Below are 17,485 nucleotides of genomic sequence, written 5' to 3'. Positions count from 1 at the left end.
ATGTTCCCTGTTGAGGATATAAAAGATGAAAATTTTCGAATTTTCCAAGGAAAATTGAGATTTGAAACCTTTACAAGTAGTATTCAACAACGGAAACGATTATATTAGCTTGTCAAAAAAGTCTTGCGGTATTTTCGCTAGTTGGCACTGAGAGCTCGTAGTTCTAGTTTTATTCGTCGCATCGGTTCATATCTTTTTGGAAAGCTCATTTCACGCACTAACACGTGTTTGATTGATTGTCGTTTCTTTTAAGTCGTTCGTGAGTTATAGCTTCGCAAACATGGAGCAAAATAAAGAGAAAATACGGCATTTTTTGCAGTACTACTACGATAAAGGCAAAAATGCATCTCAAGCCGCCAATAAAATTGGTGCAGTTTATGGACCTCATACAGTTTCCATTTTAACCGCACAACCATGGTTTCAACGTTTTCGTTCTGGTGTAGAGGTGGTCGAAGATGTGCCAGGCTGCGGAAGGCCTGTCGTCGAAAATTGCGATAAAATCGCTGAATTGGTCGAAAGAGACCGGCATAGTAGCAGCCGTAGCATCGGTTGAGTCATCAAAAAAAATTTTATGAACAATTGAAAATTCAATAAAAATACCGCAAGAAAAACCGCAAGACTTTTTTGACAGCCTATTATATGGACTCAGTCGGTTACACAATCTTTCTCCGAATATATATTTTACATAAATTCTTTCAATAAAAATTTAGAATATCTGAATCACCCTACAGTTACGCAGTGCATGCGCAATGCAAGCAATAACAATATTTGAGAGAGAGAGAACAATCTTTAAAACGAAGCATACTTATAGGGGATGGAACTTTTGTTATTATTTATTTACAAATAGAACGTTGTACTATTGAAAGCAATTTCAACAGTTCTATTAAGCATAGCTTGATTAAAATAATAAATAAATGAAATTAATAATTTAAGTTAAATTTCATATATATGAAAGTATTAAAAAGTATAAAGGTCTAGCAAACCGAGTGAAAGTTATTGTAAGAGAAAAAGGCGCTGTGCAACAAATTATTTACATTACAACGCTCTCACAGGACTCGCACACTCTTTCGTCGTTTCAAGTATACAGATATTACTGAAACGCAGTTACAAGTTCCTTTTTGGGCAGTGCGGCCGTACAACTTATTTTTTACTGCCATTACTTTTTCTGAAAAGACAAAGGCAAATCTAAAATTATATTCAAATAAAGGCATAAAGCGTTAGGAGAGTAAGTTAAATGCAATATAATTCTTTATAAATTTCATTAAGTGGCAAAGAGCAGCAGAAATACAAATTGTAAGCTGGTATACTATTGCCATTAACTTGACAGATATTCCGATCGATATTTTACGGTGTAATAGTGTTTGGTACTACAGTTTTAATTGATTGGTTGATTGACGAATGGAAAAGATTTTTTTTTTATAAAATTTTCAAAGCATTTCTTGTTCTTCCATGAAATTAGTTTTTTTAGTGTTAAAAATAACTGTATTTGGCATTTCCGTTTTTTAATAGTCGAAAATGTTTGGTTTCTGCGTTGGCATTTGCAAATATGAGGCACCCCCACCCGATACCATACTATCGATGCCACCACCACCCTTACCGTCATTTCTGTTGCCGAATATTGCCACTGCAGCAGCGCTTGTGGCAACTAACGACACCAATCCATGCTATGCGCCCTCATTGTGTAACCCCCATCCAAATCCCAACGAAGGCGAGGGCATTGAATTCGTCGAATTAACTGGCACCGATTCGAAAGTATTGGAGAACACTTGGGTTTTAGGTCTCATATCGTGTTCGGTCGGTGTAATTATTTTAGGTGGACTCTTCGCGTTCATTGTGTTAAAGTGCAGAAAGTGAGTACCCACAAGGAATATACATACTTCTATACATATACATATCTAATTAATAAAAATTTGATTTTTCTTTTAGAACGCTGTTCTCCAGCTGTAATCTTTCTTATCACGATTCGAATATTAAACAAAGTGGCATGAAATCGTTGGGGGAATCTTCAAATAAAGCAAAGCCCTTTACGGCTGGTGGCATCCTGTATCCCGTTACTACGACCAATAATCGTGACACTTTGCAATCGCAATTGGCCAATGACAGTCGCCTGCTTTGGGCCACATTAACTCCGCATGGCACTAGGCACTTCATTTCGGACTATCCAGTGGGTAATGGTAATGGAACTGTTGTGCAAGATGGCCACTATGAGATTGTAGACTATCGCTCTAAAGTGCAGAATCCCACATATCGTGAATATACAAAACGTGTGCCGATAAAGGTAATAAATTTAAACTAATATCTAGAGATTGAGGCGTTCGAAAGTATACTTTGTTTGAAATTAAAGTTAGTAAGAAGGGATTAGAAATATCGTTATTTCTATAAATTAACTTCATCGGTCAGTTGTTATAAAAGCTGTACGGTATAGTGTTTGATCTGAACAATATGCTCGGAGATTGCAGCTTTGAAATATAATCTATGCCGAACTTTCGGGAGATATCTTGTTGAATAAAAAGTTTTCCGTACAAGGACTTGTTTCCAATCGTTCAGTTTGTATAGAAGACATATCCTATATGGTTCGATACAGAAAAAATGTGTACCCAATTTCACATCGATATCTCAAAAACCGAAGGACAAAGGAAGGAGGAAGAGGCATAGACAGACGGTCATGTCTAAATTGACTCATCTCGTTACGCTGATCATTGATATTTTTATGTTAACGTGTCCTTCTGTTTGTAAGAACCCTCGTAAGATACTTAATATACCCTGTTGAGGATATAAAAAGCTAGCAGTGGTATAAGTATCTATTATTTCAACAGAAAATGTTTTATTTTTAACGACGGTGTTACGGTGGACAATGTCAAACCACACTGAAAAGGTATTTCTAAGCGGTTCAAAGGCCCACAGACAAACACACAACATAAATGCGTATGCAAATTTGTTAGAGTTAATTACATTTGATTTGAGGATAAAATATTATTTAAATGTAACTAATTAAAAAAAATATATTTTCATATCCACAGTCCTTCGACAACAGTGGCTTTGTCGACTATGACTACGAAGATCCGACACCACTTATGGACTCCTATCATGACGACTTGGACTCTGGCTATCAGGAACCACAGGAAGTACTACACACCCTACAACGTGTCTCACCACGCCCCGTAGTGTCATCACCCACACGTATTGATAATCCGAATATGGCACCGCTCAACTACTATCCATCCCACCGTTCCACTCATCACCTAAACACCAATACACTACAATCGAATCACTCAGCTGCCACTTTAAATCGCAAAGCAACAATGACACGTCGCATAAGTGATGCTTCAATCTATGGACCAGCTGCCGGCGCAGCACAGTGAAGTGGTAAGAGTGAAATTACACAAGTTGTGTAGTGAAACGCACTCCAGTATAGCTGGTATAGTGTGGAAAAAATGTTGAAATTATAAAATCGTGGCTTCTGTTAATAAAAGCAAAAAAGTCCATGAAGGAAATGTTAAATTTGTATCGTCATATAACAACACATACATACAACGAAGCGCGAATTTGAATTGGAGTTTGAAAATTGGGCACTAAGCTACTACATTGAGACAAAATAGTGTTTGGTGTATGAAATATATTATCAAATGGTGTTTTTTATAAAAAATCAAACCAAAATAATTGACATTAAAGCAAATCAAAACCACAAAGCATTTCGATATCATTAATATGATATTTTCGTACTTATGTAGTGTATTAGATAAGCAGTTATTATTATATTCCGCATATGTATACACTAAATATATCATATGGAAGCAATATTGTCGTGAAAATCTACTAAACTTGCATTACTCATTGTAAAATTGCATTAAAAAAAAACTGAAAAAACTGCACTTCAGCAGGCAAATCAGCAACCGCAATACTAGAATTGAATTATAAAATACGCTATTTTATGGAAAAAATATATTATTGTAATAAAAAAAGCTTACGCTTTAAAATACCAGTTACGAACCATAAGTAAATAAATAATTATATTTTAAAAATAGCTAAGCAAATTCATAATGTAGCAATGCTCTATATTTAAACAATATAGTAAAATCAAAATATCACTGCAATAGAACATAAATATAAATCGTGCAATCGTTCAGTTTTATTATACAAACATACATAAAACCATGCTACTAATATTATTTGCATTGAAAAATAAAAAAAAAGTAGAATAAGTCATTATTGATAAAATATTAATTTCAATGAGGAAATTGAATAATTAAATTAAGACTAATATTATTATGCGTATGTAAGAATTTCATAAAATTATAAAATGACGGCTTTCAACTGATCTCTTTACTTGTAAGAATAAAAAAAATAATATGCCATTGAAAAACATAACATAGAAGAAAAATACAGCGGTGAAACTAAGATTCAACGCTAAAACAAAATAATGAAATAGTAATAATATTGCAAATGCTCACACTCTAATATTCCTATACATCAACACGCAATCACTACAGTCACACCATTAATTCCTATAAACACGTTTCATAAATCTTTACTATACATAAACATAATGTTGGTACACATGTGTCCATATTTGTATGCAAAAACAAAATAACACTAAATTCAAACATGATTGTACAAGCTTTAAATATTCAGACTCGTTAATTTTACTTGTAACTGTGAGTTGTGTTAATTTTACATATACATACAAAGAAAAGAGGAATTGCAATAACAAGTAGCAAAAGTTAATGCTCAATCTATATATTTATGTTTAATTTAATTTGTTGAATTAGATTAGTTATATTTTACGGGAAATAATAAAGTTAAATACATACTATGCAGTATATTATATTAATTATTTCTATTTCATGTCTACTGTTTAATGTACTTATATGTTGTACCGCTATATTCCTATTTATACTGGAGAATACAAATCTAAATTTAATCCAAGAAGAATTAATAAACTGTGGAAACTAAAAACAAAACTATAATCGTTCTATATATACTTCTCTTGATAAATTATTTCATTTATATACGAGTAGAAACAAACGAGTAGAAACGAGAAGCGAGTGCAAATTAATTATTTTCTTTTACTGGAATATGTGGCTATAAAATTTTTTTTAGTGTCGGCACTTCTTTTATCAAATGTTGTAATTTGACAGGTCTTCGAAACAAAATGATTCCGTCCCTACATAGGTTTTACTAATTTACATAAAGTCTATTTTGGAAGTAGTTTGCAATTTTGCTAATTCACTTACATGTCAGCACTGCAAAATAGTTGAATGCACTATGCCGGTTCTGATTACTTAATATCACACCAAAACTAATATGTACAAAGAATTTAATAGAAGTTATTTCACAATATTTAACTTGTTAAAATGTGTAAAATTTAAATTTCTAAAAGCTCGCACCGGAACTGTTTTAGAATTCGTTTGCCAACTAACCTACAAGAGCGGGAAAAATTATGACGACTTACAACTAACATGGTGGTAGCACTTTCCAATAATTTCCATACTTATTTTTCATTCATGTTAAAATATTAATTACTGCAATAATTTCAACACGTTTGATTAAATTTAATATAAACGCATTATTTTACAATTATAAGCGAGTTTTACAGCTGAAATTTACACATAATTGATTATATTCCTTGCTCCTATAGTTATTTACTGACGTCACATGTGTTGTGCACAATTATTTTCTCATTACGTGTTGTATCTGGCAATGCTGCCAAGTGGAGAAACCATCAAAGGAAACTTTCCTCAAGAATAGCCTTAATTTCACAAATAATTGCTTTTCAAAGCAATTAATATTATAAAATTTTAGTTAGTTCCATTTTTGTGATAGCAATTGTGAGGAATGTGATTGGTATATCTCTTTTAGTCGCTCGACAAATGTTAAATATATGTGAACTTGGTAAAGCGGCTGGAGTCCACCATCATAAAGAGAAAGAAGAAAAACGCAACAGAAAAATAAACCAAAAACTACAGGAAGTTACAAAAATAGATAAGTCCAGCAAACAAGTGATTGACCAGAAAACATACAAACAATATATTTTCGCCATTAACTTTTCTACATTCTACCATAGCATACAGTACTTTTAGTAACCAACTTGTTGAATTGCTTAAGCACAATGAGTATAGCAGCATTGGGTAAAATGGAACAAACCATTTGTATGCTTGAACGTGGCACAATTATCACCAAATTGTATTCCAAGCATCGTCCGGAACAACGGCGGCTGATGTTAGTGCGCGAAACGAGGCAGCTACTATGGTATTCGGTTATGTCAGATAAGCGTTCTGACTACGAAGGCTCACTTGAACTACGTGAAATTCGTGAGATACGTGTCGGTAAATGCTCAAAAGAGTTCCGCAATTGTGTTGAAGATTCGAAACGTTTTGAGCCAGCAAAATGCTTTGTAGTGTTACATGGCAGCTCATTTAAACTAAAGACATTTTCAGTAGTGGCCCTTTCCGAACAAGAGGCAGATAATTGGGTATGCGGTCTTCGTTACATGGTGCAGGACACCGTAAACGCACCATATCCACTACAGGTCGAACGTTGGCTCCGACGCGAATATTATGCCATTGAAAATTCAAGCGTACAGTCCTCCAAAGATAGTGGTCAGGTGACAGTAAAAGATTTTAAGTGCTTTTTGGCAAGTATTAGCTGCAAAATGACCACCAGTAAACTAATGGAATGCTTCGCTGAAGACGATGTAAGACCTAAAAATGATTTACGCTTCGATGATTTCTCACGATTGTATAGAAAATTACTGCTGCCGAATAATTTTCTTGAAGAAATGTTTTACAGTACACCAGGCACGTTTCCCTATTCCAAAGATGGTAAAACAGTCACTTTGCGTGAGTTTCAAAATTTCCTAATGCAAGAGCAACATGAAAATATGGGGCGAGATGATCTGTCGGTCCGTTCCCACGACGTAGGCGGAACGGACCCGGATTGCCAACAACAACAACATGATGCGTCGGTTTCAAAGTTTATACGTGACTTTTTGCAGGATGTAGAACGTGATGTGAAAGAACCTTACTTTACAATTAGTGAATTTCTTGATTACCTCTTTTCGAAGCAAAACGATCTCTGGGATCGCAACTGTGATCGCATTTACATGGACATGAAACAACCGATTTCTGCATATTGGATTGCATCCTCACACAACACTTATCTCACTGGCGATCAATTTTCCAGTGAGTCGTCATGTGAAGCGTACGCACGCGCATTACGTATGGGCTGTCGGTGTATTGAGCTTGACTGCTGGAATGGCGCAGACAATTTACCATATATTTTCCATGGACACACTATGACATCAAAAATAAAATTTAAAGATGTTATTAAGACGATAAAGGAACATGCATTTGTAACTTCCGAATATCCAGTGATTTTATCTATTGAGCAAAACTGTTCCTTAGAGCAGCAGCGTAATATGGCGCAAGCACTTACTGAGGTAAGTCATTAAATAAAGAATTTCTTGTTTTTCTTGTTGTGTTAATGTGTGTCTTAAAAAAATGTTCAGGTTTTTGGTGATATGCTGTTGACCCAACGTTGTGACCGCGCTGAATTGCAACTGCCTTCACCGCACCAACTGCGTCGCAAAATTATACTTAAGCACAAAAAACTGCCAGAATATGAGGATGGCTGTGCTGGTGGTCCGGGTATAGTAGGTGGCGGTTCTGGCATGTTAACAACCAGTGGTAGCAGATCATCAATTAGTGGCGCTAACGGTGATGAAAACGAAAATATGCGAAATTTTCTCAAAGAGGGAATGTTATACTTTAAAGATCCCGTTGACAAAGTCTGGAATCTATATCATTTCGTATTAACACAACAGCAATTAATCTATTCGTCACACACGGACGGAAACAACGCTGCCGGCGCAGATGATGATGATAATGTGGCGACGCAAAATGCAACTTTGGCGTTAATGCCCAAATCAAAAGATAATTTTGCGAATGAAGAATTGCACTTTGGTGAAAATTGGTTCCATGGAAAATTAGAAGGTAATATTACCAATTAAATTTCCTTTTAAATTTATTTTAACACTTTATTCAAATCATTAAGGTGGCCGCCAGGAAGCCGATCAACTACTAGAATCGTACAAACACTTGGGCGATGGTACATTTTTAGTGCGAGAATCGGACACATTCGTTGGTGATTACAGTTTGTCCTTCTGGCGCCGTAATCGTCCAAACCACTGTCGCATTAAGTTGAAACGTGAAAATGGAAAAAAGAAATATTATTTAGTCGACAATTTCGTTTTCGATTCACTCTACTCACTCATTGTGTACTATCGCAAAAATATGCTGCGTAGCTCCGAGTTCTCAATTACCTTAAGGGAGCCTGTGCCACAACCGAAAAAGCACGAAACACAAGAATGGTTTCACCCGAACACAACCAAAGAGCAGGCAGAGCAAGTGCTCATCAAACTGGATGTGGGCTCATTTCTGGTACGCCCGTCAGTACAAAGCACCAACGCATTTGTCATATCATTTACAATAAATCGCAAAATTAAGCATTGTCGCATAATGCAAGAGGGTCGCCTTTATGTCGTGGATACCATACAATTCGAATCGCTTGTATCGCTAGTCAATTACTACATGCGAAATCCGTTGTATCGTAATGTTAAGCTAATGTATCCGGTGTCACAGGAATTATTACGTCAGAAATTGCTCGCCTATCAAACATCGCTGGAGCACCATCATAATGGTGGCGATATCAATGACGCCTCGAGCTATATGGATCCAAGTCTGGATGATCGTGTTACATGTAAAGCGCTCTACAGTTACAAAGCTAATAAATCGGATGAACTTTCATTTCCAAAACATGCCATCATTACGAATGTGCAGCGTAATACGTCAATGTGGTGGCGCGGTGATTATGGTGGCATGGTGCAACGACACTTTCCAGCAAACTATGTGAAGGTAAGTCCAATAAAATATTAATGAATCGAGTGCTTGTTAGTTAGATTGGGTTTACTCATGGACTCTGTTGTCGCTCATCATCGGCAAAATCTCATTTGGTGTCATTCGTAGCGTTCACATGAGTCCGACAGCTTCTGTGGAATAATTTTCCATATTTCCTTTCATATCATATTCTCAAATTCTTGTACGTTTCATGCGGATTTTTACCCTGATTTACCCATTTATAAATACCCGTGAACTATTCCCTCATTATTTGACAAATCAATCAGTACGAACGATCTGTTATGAGCGAGAACACAAAGCATACTACCCGTGTACATCAACTTCATTTTTTCTTCATTCACTTGTCTACAAAAGATCAGTTTGGGCGACAAAAGAGTCCGTGCGTGCACCGGCACTCAGTATTGATAACGTAAAGTGCCGATACAGTCGATAGTCTATTCTACATATCGTCACCTGAAATGCAAAATAACGTATCATCAAAAAATTCGAAATTGCGTGTCTTATTGATTACGCTTCACTACTTCAAATTACATACATAATATTACATATGTTCAATGTTTTCAGGTTCTGCGCTCAGATATAAACCAGTTTTACCCAATATTTAATTTTTTTCAACGTTAATTTTACGTTATTTTTCATTTCAGGTAACGATATATCTCTCTAAACCTTCTATTAAAGCAAAATTAATTATGCTACCAATACTAGTATATGACATATTGAGAAAATTAACAATTTCCCGTCAAAAAATAATCATCTCTTCCGATAGGTAATTGACTCTGCTGGCGATGATTACAATTCCTTTAGCGACGAGAATAACTGTGAAAATATCTCACGCACTGATTCGATTGACATACATGGCGCCATTGTACACCTGTCCGAGTCTAGCGAACCGGGCATATTATTCCAATTGCAAATTCAAACACCAACAATGCAAAATTCGTTCATCATCGGTTTTGATAACCAAGAATTGGCTTACGAATGGATCAAGGCCATACAAGAGGGTGCATTAATCGCCAATCAATTGGCCACCGAACGACGCAAAAAGGAACGTTCCGCACGTGTGGCCAAAGAAATGTCCGATTTAATTATTTACTTCCGCAGTGTGCCATTCCGTGAACATTCATGGGTATTCTACGAGATGTCCAGCTTCCCTGAAACCAAAGCAGAAAAGCAATTTCTACAACAGAACACTATGCTCTTCCTACAATATCATCGCAATCAAATCAGTCGTGTCTATCCGAAGGGACAACGTTTGGATTCATCTAATTTTAATCCGGTACCCTTTTGGAATGTTGGTTCACAAATGATTGCACTCAACTATCAGACTGGCGACAAGGCCATGCAGCTGAATCAAGCTAAATTCCGCGATAACGGTAATTGCGGTTATCTGCTTAAACCGAAATTTATGCAAAGCGACAGTTTCGAACCGAATAATATGCTGGCGATTGGCTCACACGAAGAGCGCTTTGTAACAATACGTATTATAGCAGGGCGTCATCTGTTTCGTGGCGGCAAATCCAATAATCCGCTAGTCACTGTTGAAATATGTGGCGCCAGTTTTGACACGGGCGTTAAGCATCGCACGAAGGTGAGTGAGAACGGTTTCAATCCGTTATGGAATGAAAGCTGTAGTTTCACCGTGCGTAATCCGGATTTTGCGCTGTTGCGTTTTGAAGTGCAGGACGAAGACATGTTTGCCGAGACGCATTTCATAGCGCAAGCATGCTATCCGCTGAATTGCATACGCACGGGTTATCGTAGCATCACGCTGCGCAATAAATTCAGCGAGGAACTGGAATTGGCCTCGTTGCTGGTGCATGTGGACATTACCCATGCCAGCACAAACGCAGCTAATGAGCACACAGTGGTTGTGGACTTCTGAAGTGCTTGCTTTTATAGAAAATATTTACTTACATTCTACTTACATATGTGTGTATGTGTTTGTTTTGTAGATGTTTGTTAACAAGTGCCCTTAATTTACCCAACGAACAAATGCTTTAAGGCATGCTTATACAGACATATCTATTTTTACACAAATGAACAAATTTAATGTTTTATAAGAATTACTGATAAATTTATCAGTTTTCTAAAACATGCATTAATTGCAATCAAAAGGAAGATTTATTTTAAGATGTGAAAACGTCAAACAAACTGAGCTTTCTTTTTCTCCACATAAAATGTATTTATGTCTAAACTATTTCTTTTAGTATAGTTAAAGCACTGAAAATTTCTTCCATTAATTAATTATTGCAACTCATATAAAGACTTAACATTTTACTATGTATCTACATTCTAAGCGAAAAGTACTTTTTTAAACGTACGCAGCTCTATATTTCTATGTTATACAGTTTATTTACGTGTGTGTATTATTAACACGTGTTTTAGATAAATATACAAAAATAAATATATACTATATATGTATGCGCATATATAATAATACTAAATTTGTGTTTTTGTTACTTTCGAAAAAAATTTTCACACAAATGCTTTAAAGTTATAATCTCAAAAAAAAAAAAATTCTTTTGATAATACGAAAAAAATGCAGAAAACAAAAAAAAAAAAAAATTCTTTTGATAATACGAAAAAAATGCAGAAAAAATATGTTTATTGTATCAGACTAAAAACCGTTCCGCCATTTTGTTAATTTTTGATTTTTTCGACCACTCAAATGCGTTTTTAATTTTCTAATTAATTGTCTTATAATTAAAATTACGAATTTTTTTGAGGATATAACTTTAAAACATTTATGTGGAAATTTTTTCATAAAAAAATACAAATTTAATATAATAAAATTTAATATTTATTTCATACAGAAACTGCAGAACATGCAGTGTTAGGAATATTTGTCTTCAAGTAATATATGCAGAGAATTCGAAAAATGCTGTAGATGCCGATGGAGCCGATTGAAGCTTGTAGCACAAAAAATATTTCAAATATTAATTTAAAATTTTTATATGGCATTTTTACAGGTTAGATTATGGAAATATACCAAAAATTAAAAATAATAATTTTTTCAAAATTTCGGAATTCTCCGCACAATCACAAATGTACAAAATAAAATTAAAGTTAATACAATTTTACTAAATCCTACGCTAGCTTACCACACATGCATTCTATTTGCTCGCATTTCAGCTTTATTGAAGTAAAAACAATGTCTACTGTGCCTTAGTTAATGGAAAATATACACACCTATACATATATGTATGTCTACTTTTATATGTTCTGAAAGTATTTAAATGTACAGTAAATACTGTAAGTTCACAACAAAACAGATATTTAGTAATATCAAATATTTTTTATTCATAAAAATGTATAGTATGATTATGCTATAATTTTTTATGGTATCAACTATATGAAGTGTAAAAATATAATATGTGTATGCATTAAATTAAAAAACTAAATCACTTACAACATATGAATACTTGTATCACTTTAATTATTGGAAAAATATTTTGGCGCTGCACAAATTGCAATAGAGCAAATTGTACTCCATTTGATGTGCATTAATGCGGCGTTCGGTTAACGCCAGCGTTTGTTGCAGCTTTTCCGTTTCGCTATTTTGCATTGCTAATGCAGCTTTGGAGTTGCCTTTTGCGCCAGCGCGTGTATTCGTCGACTTTTTTATGTCCAGCAACATTTGCTGTATCTTAAGGCGCTCTGCATTGAAGCGTTCACGCACCGTTGCGAACCAGTGTAAAGCATAGAAATCATCAATTTGATTTAATAACTTTAATATGTATGCTAAACCGACAGCGAAACCATCATCGAAGAGCAACGCCTCCTGACGATCCTTTTTATTGATCTTCTCTTTAACACGCAGCATATACTCTACATAATTGAGTGACAGAGCCGGCACAATGAGAAAGAAGTTTTTCAAATGCAGATTATGCGGATTACGAAAGAACGGTTGGAATGCTTCAACAAGTAACTGTAATATATAATATTTGAGTGGAAATTTGAGCATAAATTCCAGGAAAGGAAATCAAGCTTACTTTGAAATAGTCCGTACTATCTGAGAAGCTCTTCACCAAATTACTAATATTCACTTCGAAATTTTCCGCTGCCTTCACGGTAACGGGGTCCAGTTCCTGCTCACTGCAAGCAGTGGCAAATTGCAAATTCTCATCGAATTTGGGTAAATAGAGGCTGGCGCTATAGTTCGCATGTATGCTACCGGAGCGCACCAGGCGTATATAACCCATAGCGTTGCCTGTATGTTATGCATAAATATTATGGAACATATGCTTGTGGAATATGTGTATAATACATAAAAAAAGATTGTTTAAAAAACTTACCCACATGCGTTATGACCTTTCTGAAGAGATCCATATACGTTTGTCCATCATTGGAGAGTCCCAGTTTGCGTATATCCTTATTGAAAGCGTCGGCGCGCTCGTACGCGTATACCGGATAACTTTTTGTCTGTTTTCGTTCGGCATATGCGCGTAGCTCTTTCATCAGTCGTGATTTAATTTGTTCATCGTAAAGGAATTGTGAGAAGGTGTAAAATTTTTGACGCAAAAATTGATATGTAAAATTGACGGTAGTATTTATGACACCGGTGCCGTGTGTGCGTAACGAATTGGCTACATGCCGTATGCCAATCGAATCTAAATGCTTATTGGCGCTCCTTTGTTCAACGAATATTTGTGTATTCATGTTATAAACGTACTTCGAGACGAATATATGGATTTTGCGCATTATTTCTAAAATATCGATGCCCTGAAGAAATATTGCAAAACAAAAATATAAATTAAGAAGGGAAGTTCGTCGAGTTAAAAGCAAAGAACAATAATGAATAGCAAAGATTTAATAGCCTTCACAGGTGGATATTTTATAGCATAAAAAATCTTTTTAGGACAACCAGACTGCCAGCTATATGCTTTAGTGGTCTGATCTGAACAATTTTTTCGAGAATAGTAGCGCTGACTTGAAAAGTAATCTATACCAATTTTGGTGAAGGTACCTAATCAAACATAAAAGTTTTCCATACAAGGACTTCATTTAGATAGAAGAGTTGGCACGGCAACTATATGATACAGTGGCCGATATCACCATTTCCGACAAATGAGCAGATTCTTAATATATATATATAAAGATGTGATAAGACGTCCACATTATTAACGGTAATTGAAAATGTCAGTGATGTTACCTGTTCCAAAGTTTGATTAGGCAAATAATCCTCTACTGGTTTTAGCATTAAACGCGTGTTAGCCAGATGACGCATCTCCTCGTAGGTCTTCCAGTCTTGCAATGATATGGTGGTAAGATTATAAAACATGGCGCTTAAATAATTCTCGACGTGATCTGGAAGCAATAATAAAAATTACAATTGCAAAAAAATAACTGAGCAGCTATTTTAAGGTTTGAAGCTTTGGAGTTGCCGAAAACACTAAAACAAAATTTATTTTGAAACCTTTCAGACTTATATACATGAAATTATCTTTACAATCTGGCTTTTGTTATATAAGCGAGACAAAACTTCCACTAACCTTTCAAAATCACATAATTTCCATTCAATTTAATAGGACAGGCGTTAATCAAGTCGCGGTAGTCATCAATGCCATGCTCAAATGGACTCATTTTTTCCAGCTGTAAATTGGAATGCACTTCCAAACGCAAAAATGTTTCGATTTGTGCACACAACTTGCTCACAATTTCGCTGCGTAAATTATCATAAGTCACGCGTTCTAAACATTTAGATAATTTAAGCTCCTTCAAGTCCAATACCTCAAAAGCCTTGTCACAATCGTTGAAAGCATGTAGAATATACTGTAATAGGCCGGGATACATATTACAATTTGTATAATAATCAGTATATATTAAAAATTTCTACCTGAAATGAATTAAAGTCCAACTTTCGCTCGACGACCTGCTTCAAGTATGCTGAAAGCACTGACTGATGCCAATATATGAATGTTGTGTCACAGAGCTCATTCATGTTCGAATGGAAATCAGCTAGAATTGTTATACGCGACATAAGCAATTGAAAACGCTCGCACTGATCTTGCGGTAATGTGCGATTGTTGAGATTTGTTGCATTTACCGCCAGTTTTGTGAGTAAAGTACGGGTTTTCGTTGGGGGACCCGTCATGCACTTCTCAGCGATGCGCAATGACGCTAAAGCGTCGACATTGCGATCATGCATTTTAGCAGCGGTAATGCGTTTCTAAATAATAAACTTATAATATTTTTATTTGATTCGAAACTTCAATTGTTTACCTTGCACAGGTTCAGCAGGTGCAATACTTTATACTGTAAGTATTGCAAAACACATTGCATCACCTTTGCAATGACGTCCATGTACTCTTGGAACAACTGTTGTATATTCTTTAGCAATTCAATTAGTTTACAGATGCTTTGCAATGTTATTTTGGTCATTGGTGATTGTAGTATCACATGTGCATTTACTAAACCTTTGATTAAACAACTTATTTGCGATGCAAAACGCAGACCAAGTAATAGTAAAGCTGAAAGTTCTTTGAACTGTTGCACGGTGAGGTCGAATGGTCCTATGCTTAATGCTTTACGTATGTTTAGCGTCAAAAGCAGTACTTGCGAACAGTAGTTGCGGCAATCACGCGGTAAAGTCTGCACTCGTGTTTGTAAATAATGTTGCTGCAAACGTTTGCCATCTCCCAAAAGGCGTTCATGTGGTTTTACCAGTGAGGTGGCATGACGACGCAGGAACGGTGTTGGCTGCCAAGCTACATTACCTATTAGTATAATACCTTGATATTTTTGATTGAGCTCTAGAAGATGTTTCACATGTTTGGTCTCAACTTGTCCGCAGAAATCATGAAAAACTACACAGAATGCATTCAGGCGCACAAGAAGTTTATGATCGCTGAACTCATTTACTTCGCACTTATTTATAGCTAACAAACACTGTTTCATATATTCATTGCATTGGTTTGTAAGTTGCCCAATACCCTTCGGACCAATTTTATCCTTTAACGCAAAAGTACTATCGAGGAAACTCTGAAAAGTAGAGATAACACTAAACAAGATAATAACAAAAGAAGCCAAGTGTTTACTTGGAAGATAGTGCCTGAAAAAAGAAAATCGAATTCCTCTAAGCAATTTCTTAAACCAATCAGTTCGCTGGCTGTGCAGAACTCCTGGTGTTGTCCATTTTGCGCTAATGCTTCTACGGTTTTCTTGTAAGTCGGCCAGAAACGGCAAAAATTGGAGCCAGCCAAAATTTCATTAAAAATGAGAATTTGCAAAAGCAAATCTGCAAGGCAATCGAACACATCCTATAAAATATACTAAATTAAATGTCTAAATCTACATGTAATATCGAACTGTAATTATATACCACAAAGCGAAATTCCAAATTTTTGTTATCTTCCAGTGCACAGTAGGCCCCACATTGGTGGAGCAAATTATTGTCCAACACAATGCAACGTTGTAATAAGAATTGTATATCACAAACGAATTGCATAGATTCACTCATTTGAAGTAAAATTTCATTGGTTTGTCTTGCGGCATCTGGACCGCCATTGCCATCCTCATCGGCTAAAAGTGCACACAAATTTTCATCAATATATAGAAACTTGATTTGCATATGTTCGGCTCTGCGTGTTAAGGTATCCACCTCGGCGCAAAGATGAGCGAATGTAAGCAGCGTTTTATTTAACAAACGATCAGATTCGAGTAGTCGAAGCAATGAAAGTTGCTCCTGATTAGCAGAATAGTTTACTTCCACAAGAGGTGTGGTCAAAATCTTAAGTGTGGGTGGTGGACGAGCTGACGGCACTTTTGTAGTTTTTTGCGATAATTGTTGCAATTTCTTATCATGTATGTCAAGGAATGAACCGAAATTTTTCAACTGTTCCTCAGCCGATGAAACTATTTTGACGAAAATGGAGTTTCTATGTTGTGTTTTCTTATCAGTGATAATTATTACTTACTTATAGCTGCTTGATCCATTTTTCGTTATTGAGACAATTTTGTATAAATTGTTGCATCCAATTTTCACAGAACAATTGCAACAATTACAAAACGAAGATGAAATCAAAACAAAACACAAAAAATACAAAGCTGCCACATTGCTAATATGTTGTTTTTACAATGTTACAAGTGTAAATACATTTCAAGTAAATATTTTACTATATTTCTGTTTTTTATATACATACTTTTGTAATTTTTTTATTTATTGTTTAATAAAAAAGTAAATAAATAATATATTTTAAAAAAAATTTTAATGAAATTAAAAATTAATTTAAATCTGCAACTGCAACTCTGCGGTTATTCAACAGTTTTGACAGTAACAATTTGAAGTGAAATTGGATGAGAAAACTTATTTCCCGGATACTTCCTGTTGAGTAAATTTTGTGTAAAAATTATTGTGAAAGTATGTAACAGTAAAGTTAATTTTATATTTAGTCGTATTACGCCTTATAAAAATAATGAAATACGAGTAATTATATTGAAATGGTGTTCGTGTATTAAATGTCACTCTTGGAGTGACAATTAATGGAGTGCGAACTGCGTAATTATATCGAAAGGGCGCATTTTTTATACATTCACATACATATATATTATAGCGTATTTGTGTGACATAT

At 35.2% G+C, this 17,485-nt stretch overlaps 3 protein-coding genes across 3 annotated transcripts; 2 read left to right on the top strand and 1 right to left on the bottom strand.

Annotated features, from left to right (window-relative positions):
• Positions 1–1,054: 1,054 nt before the first annotated feature.
• Positions 1,055–4,130, top strand: LOC108974891. The gene is made up of 4 exons (XM_018942994.1): positions 1,055–1,225; positions 1,510–1,850; positions 1,927–2,278; positions 3,021–4,130. The coding sequence occupies exons 2-4, from the start codon at positions 1,516–1,518 to the stop codon at positions 3,360–3,362; spliced, it is 1,029 nt and encodes a 342-aa protein (XP_018798539.1). The 5' UTR covers positions 1,055–1,225; positions 1,510–1,515; the 3' UTR covers positions 3,363–4,130.
• A 1,581-nt stretch (positions 4,131–5,711) lies between these two features.
• Positions 5,712–11,189, top strand: LOC108974975 (1-phosphatidylinositol 4,5-bisphosphate phosphodiesterase gamma-1). Its single transcript, XM_018943137.1, has 4 exons — positions 5,712–7,438; positions 7,508–7,991; positions 8,053–8,912; positions 9,682–11,189. Exons 1-4 carry the CDS (start codon positions 6,110–6,112, stop codon positions 10,795–10,797), a joined length of 3,789 nt encoding a protein of 1,262 aa, XP_018798682.1. The 5' UTR covers positions 5,712–6,109; the 3' UTR covers positions 10,798–11,189.
• A 482-nt stretch (positions 11,190–11,671) lies between these two features.
• On the bottom strand, positions 11,672–16,909 carry LOC108974878 (WASH complex subunit 7 homolog). Its single transcript, XM_018942979.1, has 10 exons — positions 16,832–16,909; positions 16,237–16,769; positions 15,953–16,174; positions 15,138–15,896; positions 14,752–15,084; positions 14,408–14,687; positions 14,068–14,222; positions 13,211–13,637; positions 12,908–13,125; positions 11,672–12,843 (listed from the first exon to the last, which is right to left on the bottom strand). Exons 1-10 carry the CDS (start codon positions 16,848–16,850, stop codon positions 12,352–12,354), a joined length of 3,438 nt encoding a protein of 1,145 aa, XP_018798524.1. The 5' UTR covers positions 16,851–16,909; the 3' UTR covers positions 11,672–12,351.
• Positions 16,910–17,485: the final 576 nt, after the last annotated feature.

Source organism: Bactrocera latifrons, unplaced genomic scaffold (assembly GCF_001853355.1).
Source record: "Bactrocera latifrons isolate USDA-ARS-PBARC rearing strain unplaced genomic scaffold, ASM185335v1 scaffold_6, whole genome shotgun sequence".
NCBI classification, from domain to species: Eukaryota; Metazoa; Arthropoda; class Insecta; order Diptera; family Tephritidae; genus Bactrocera; species Bactrocera latifrons.
Note: the sequence above shows the minus strand (reverse complement) of the source record. Positions and strands in the feature narration are given on the sequence as shown.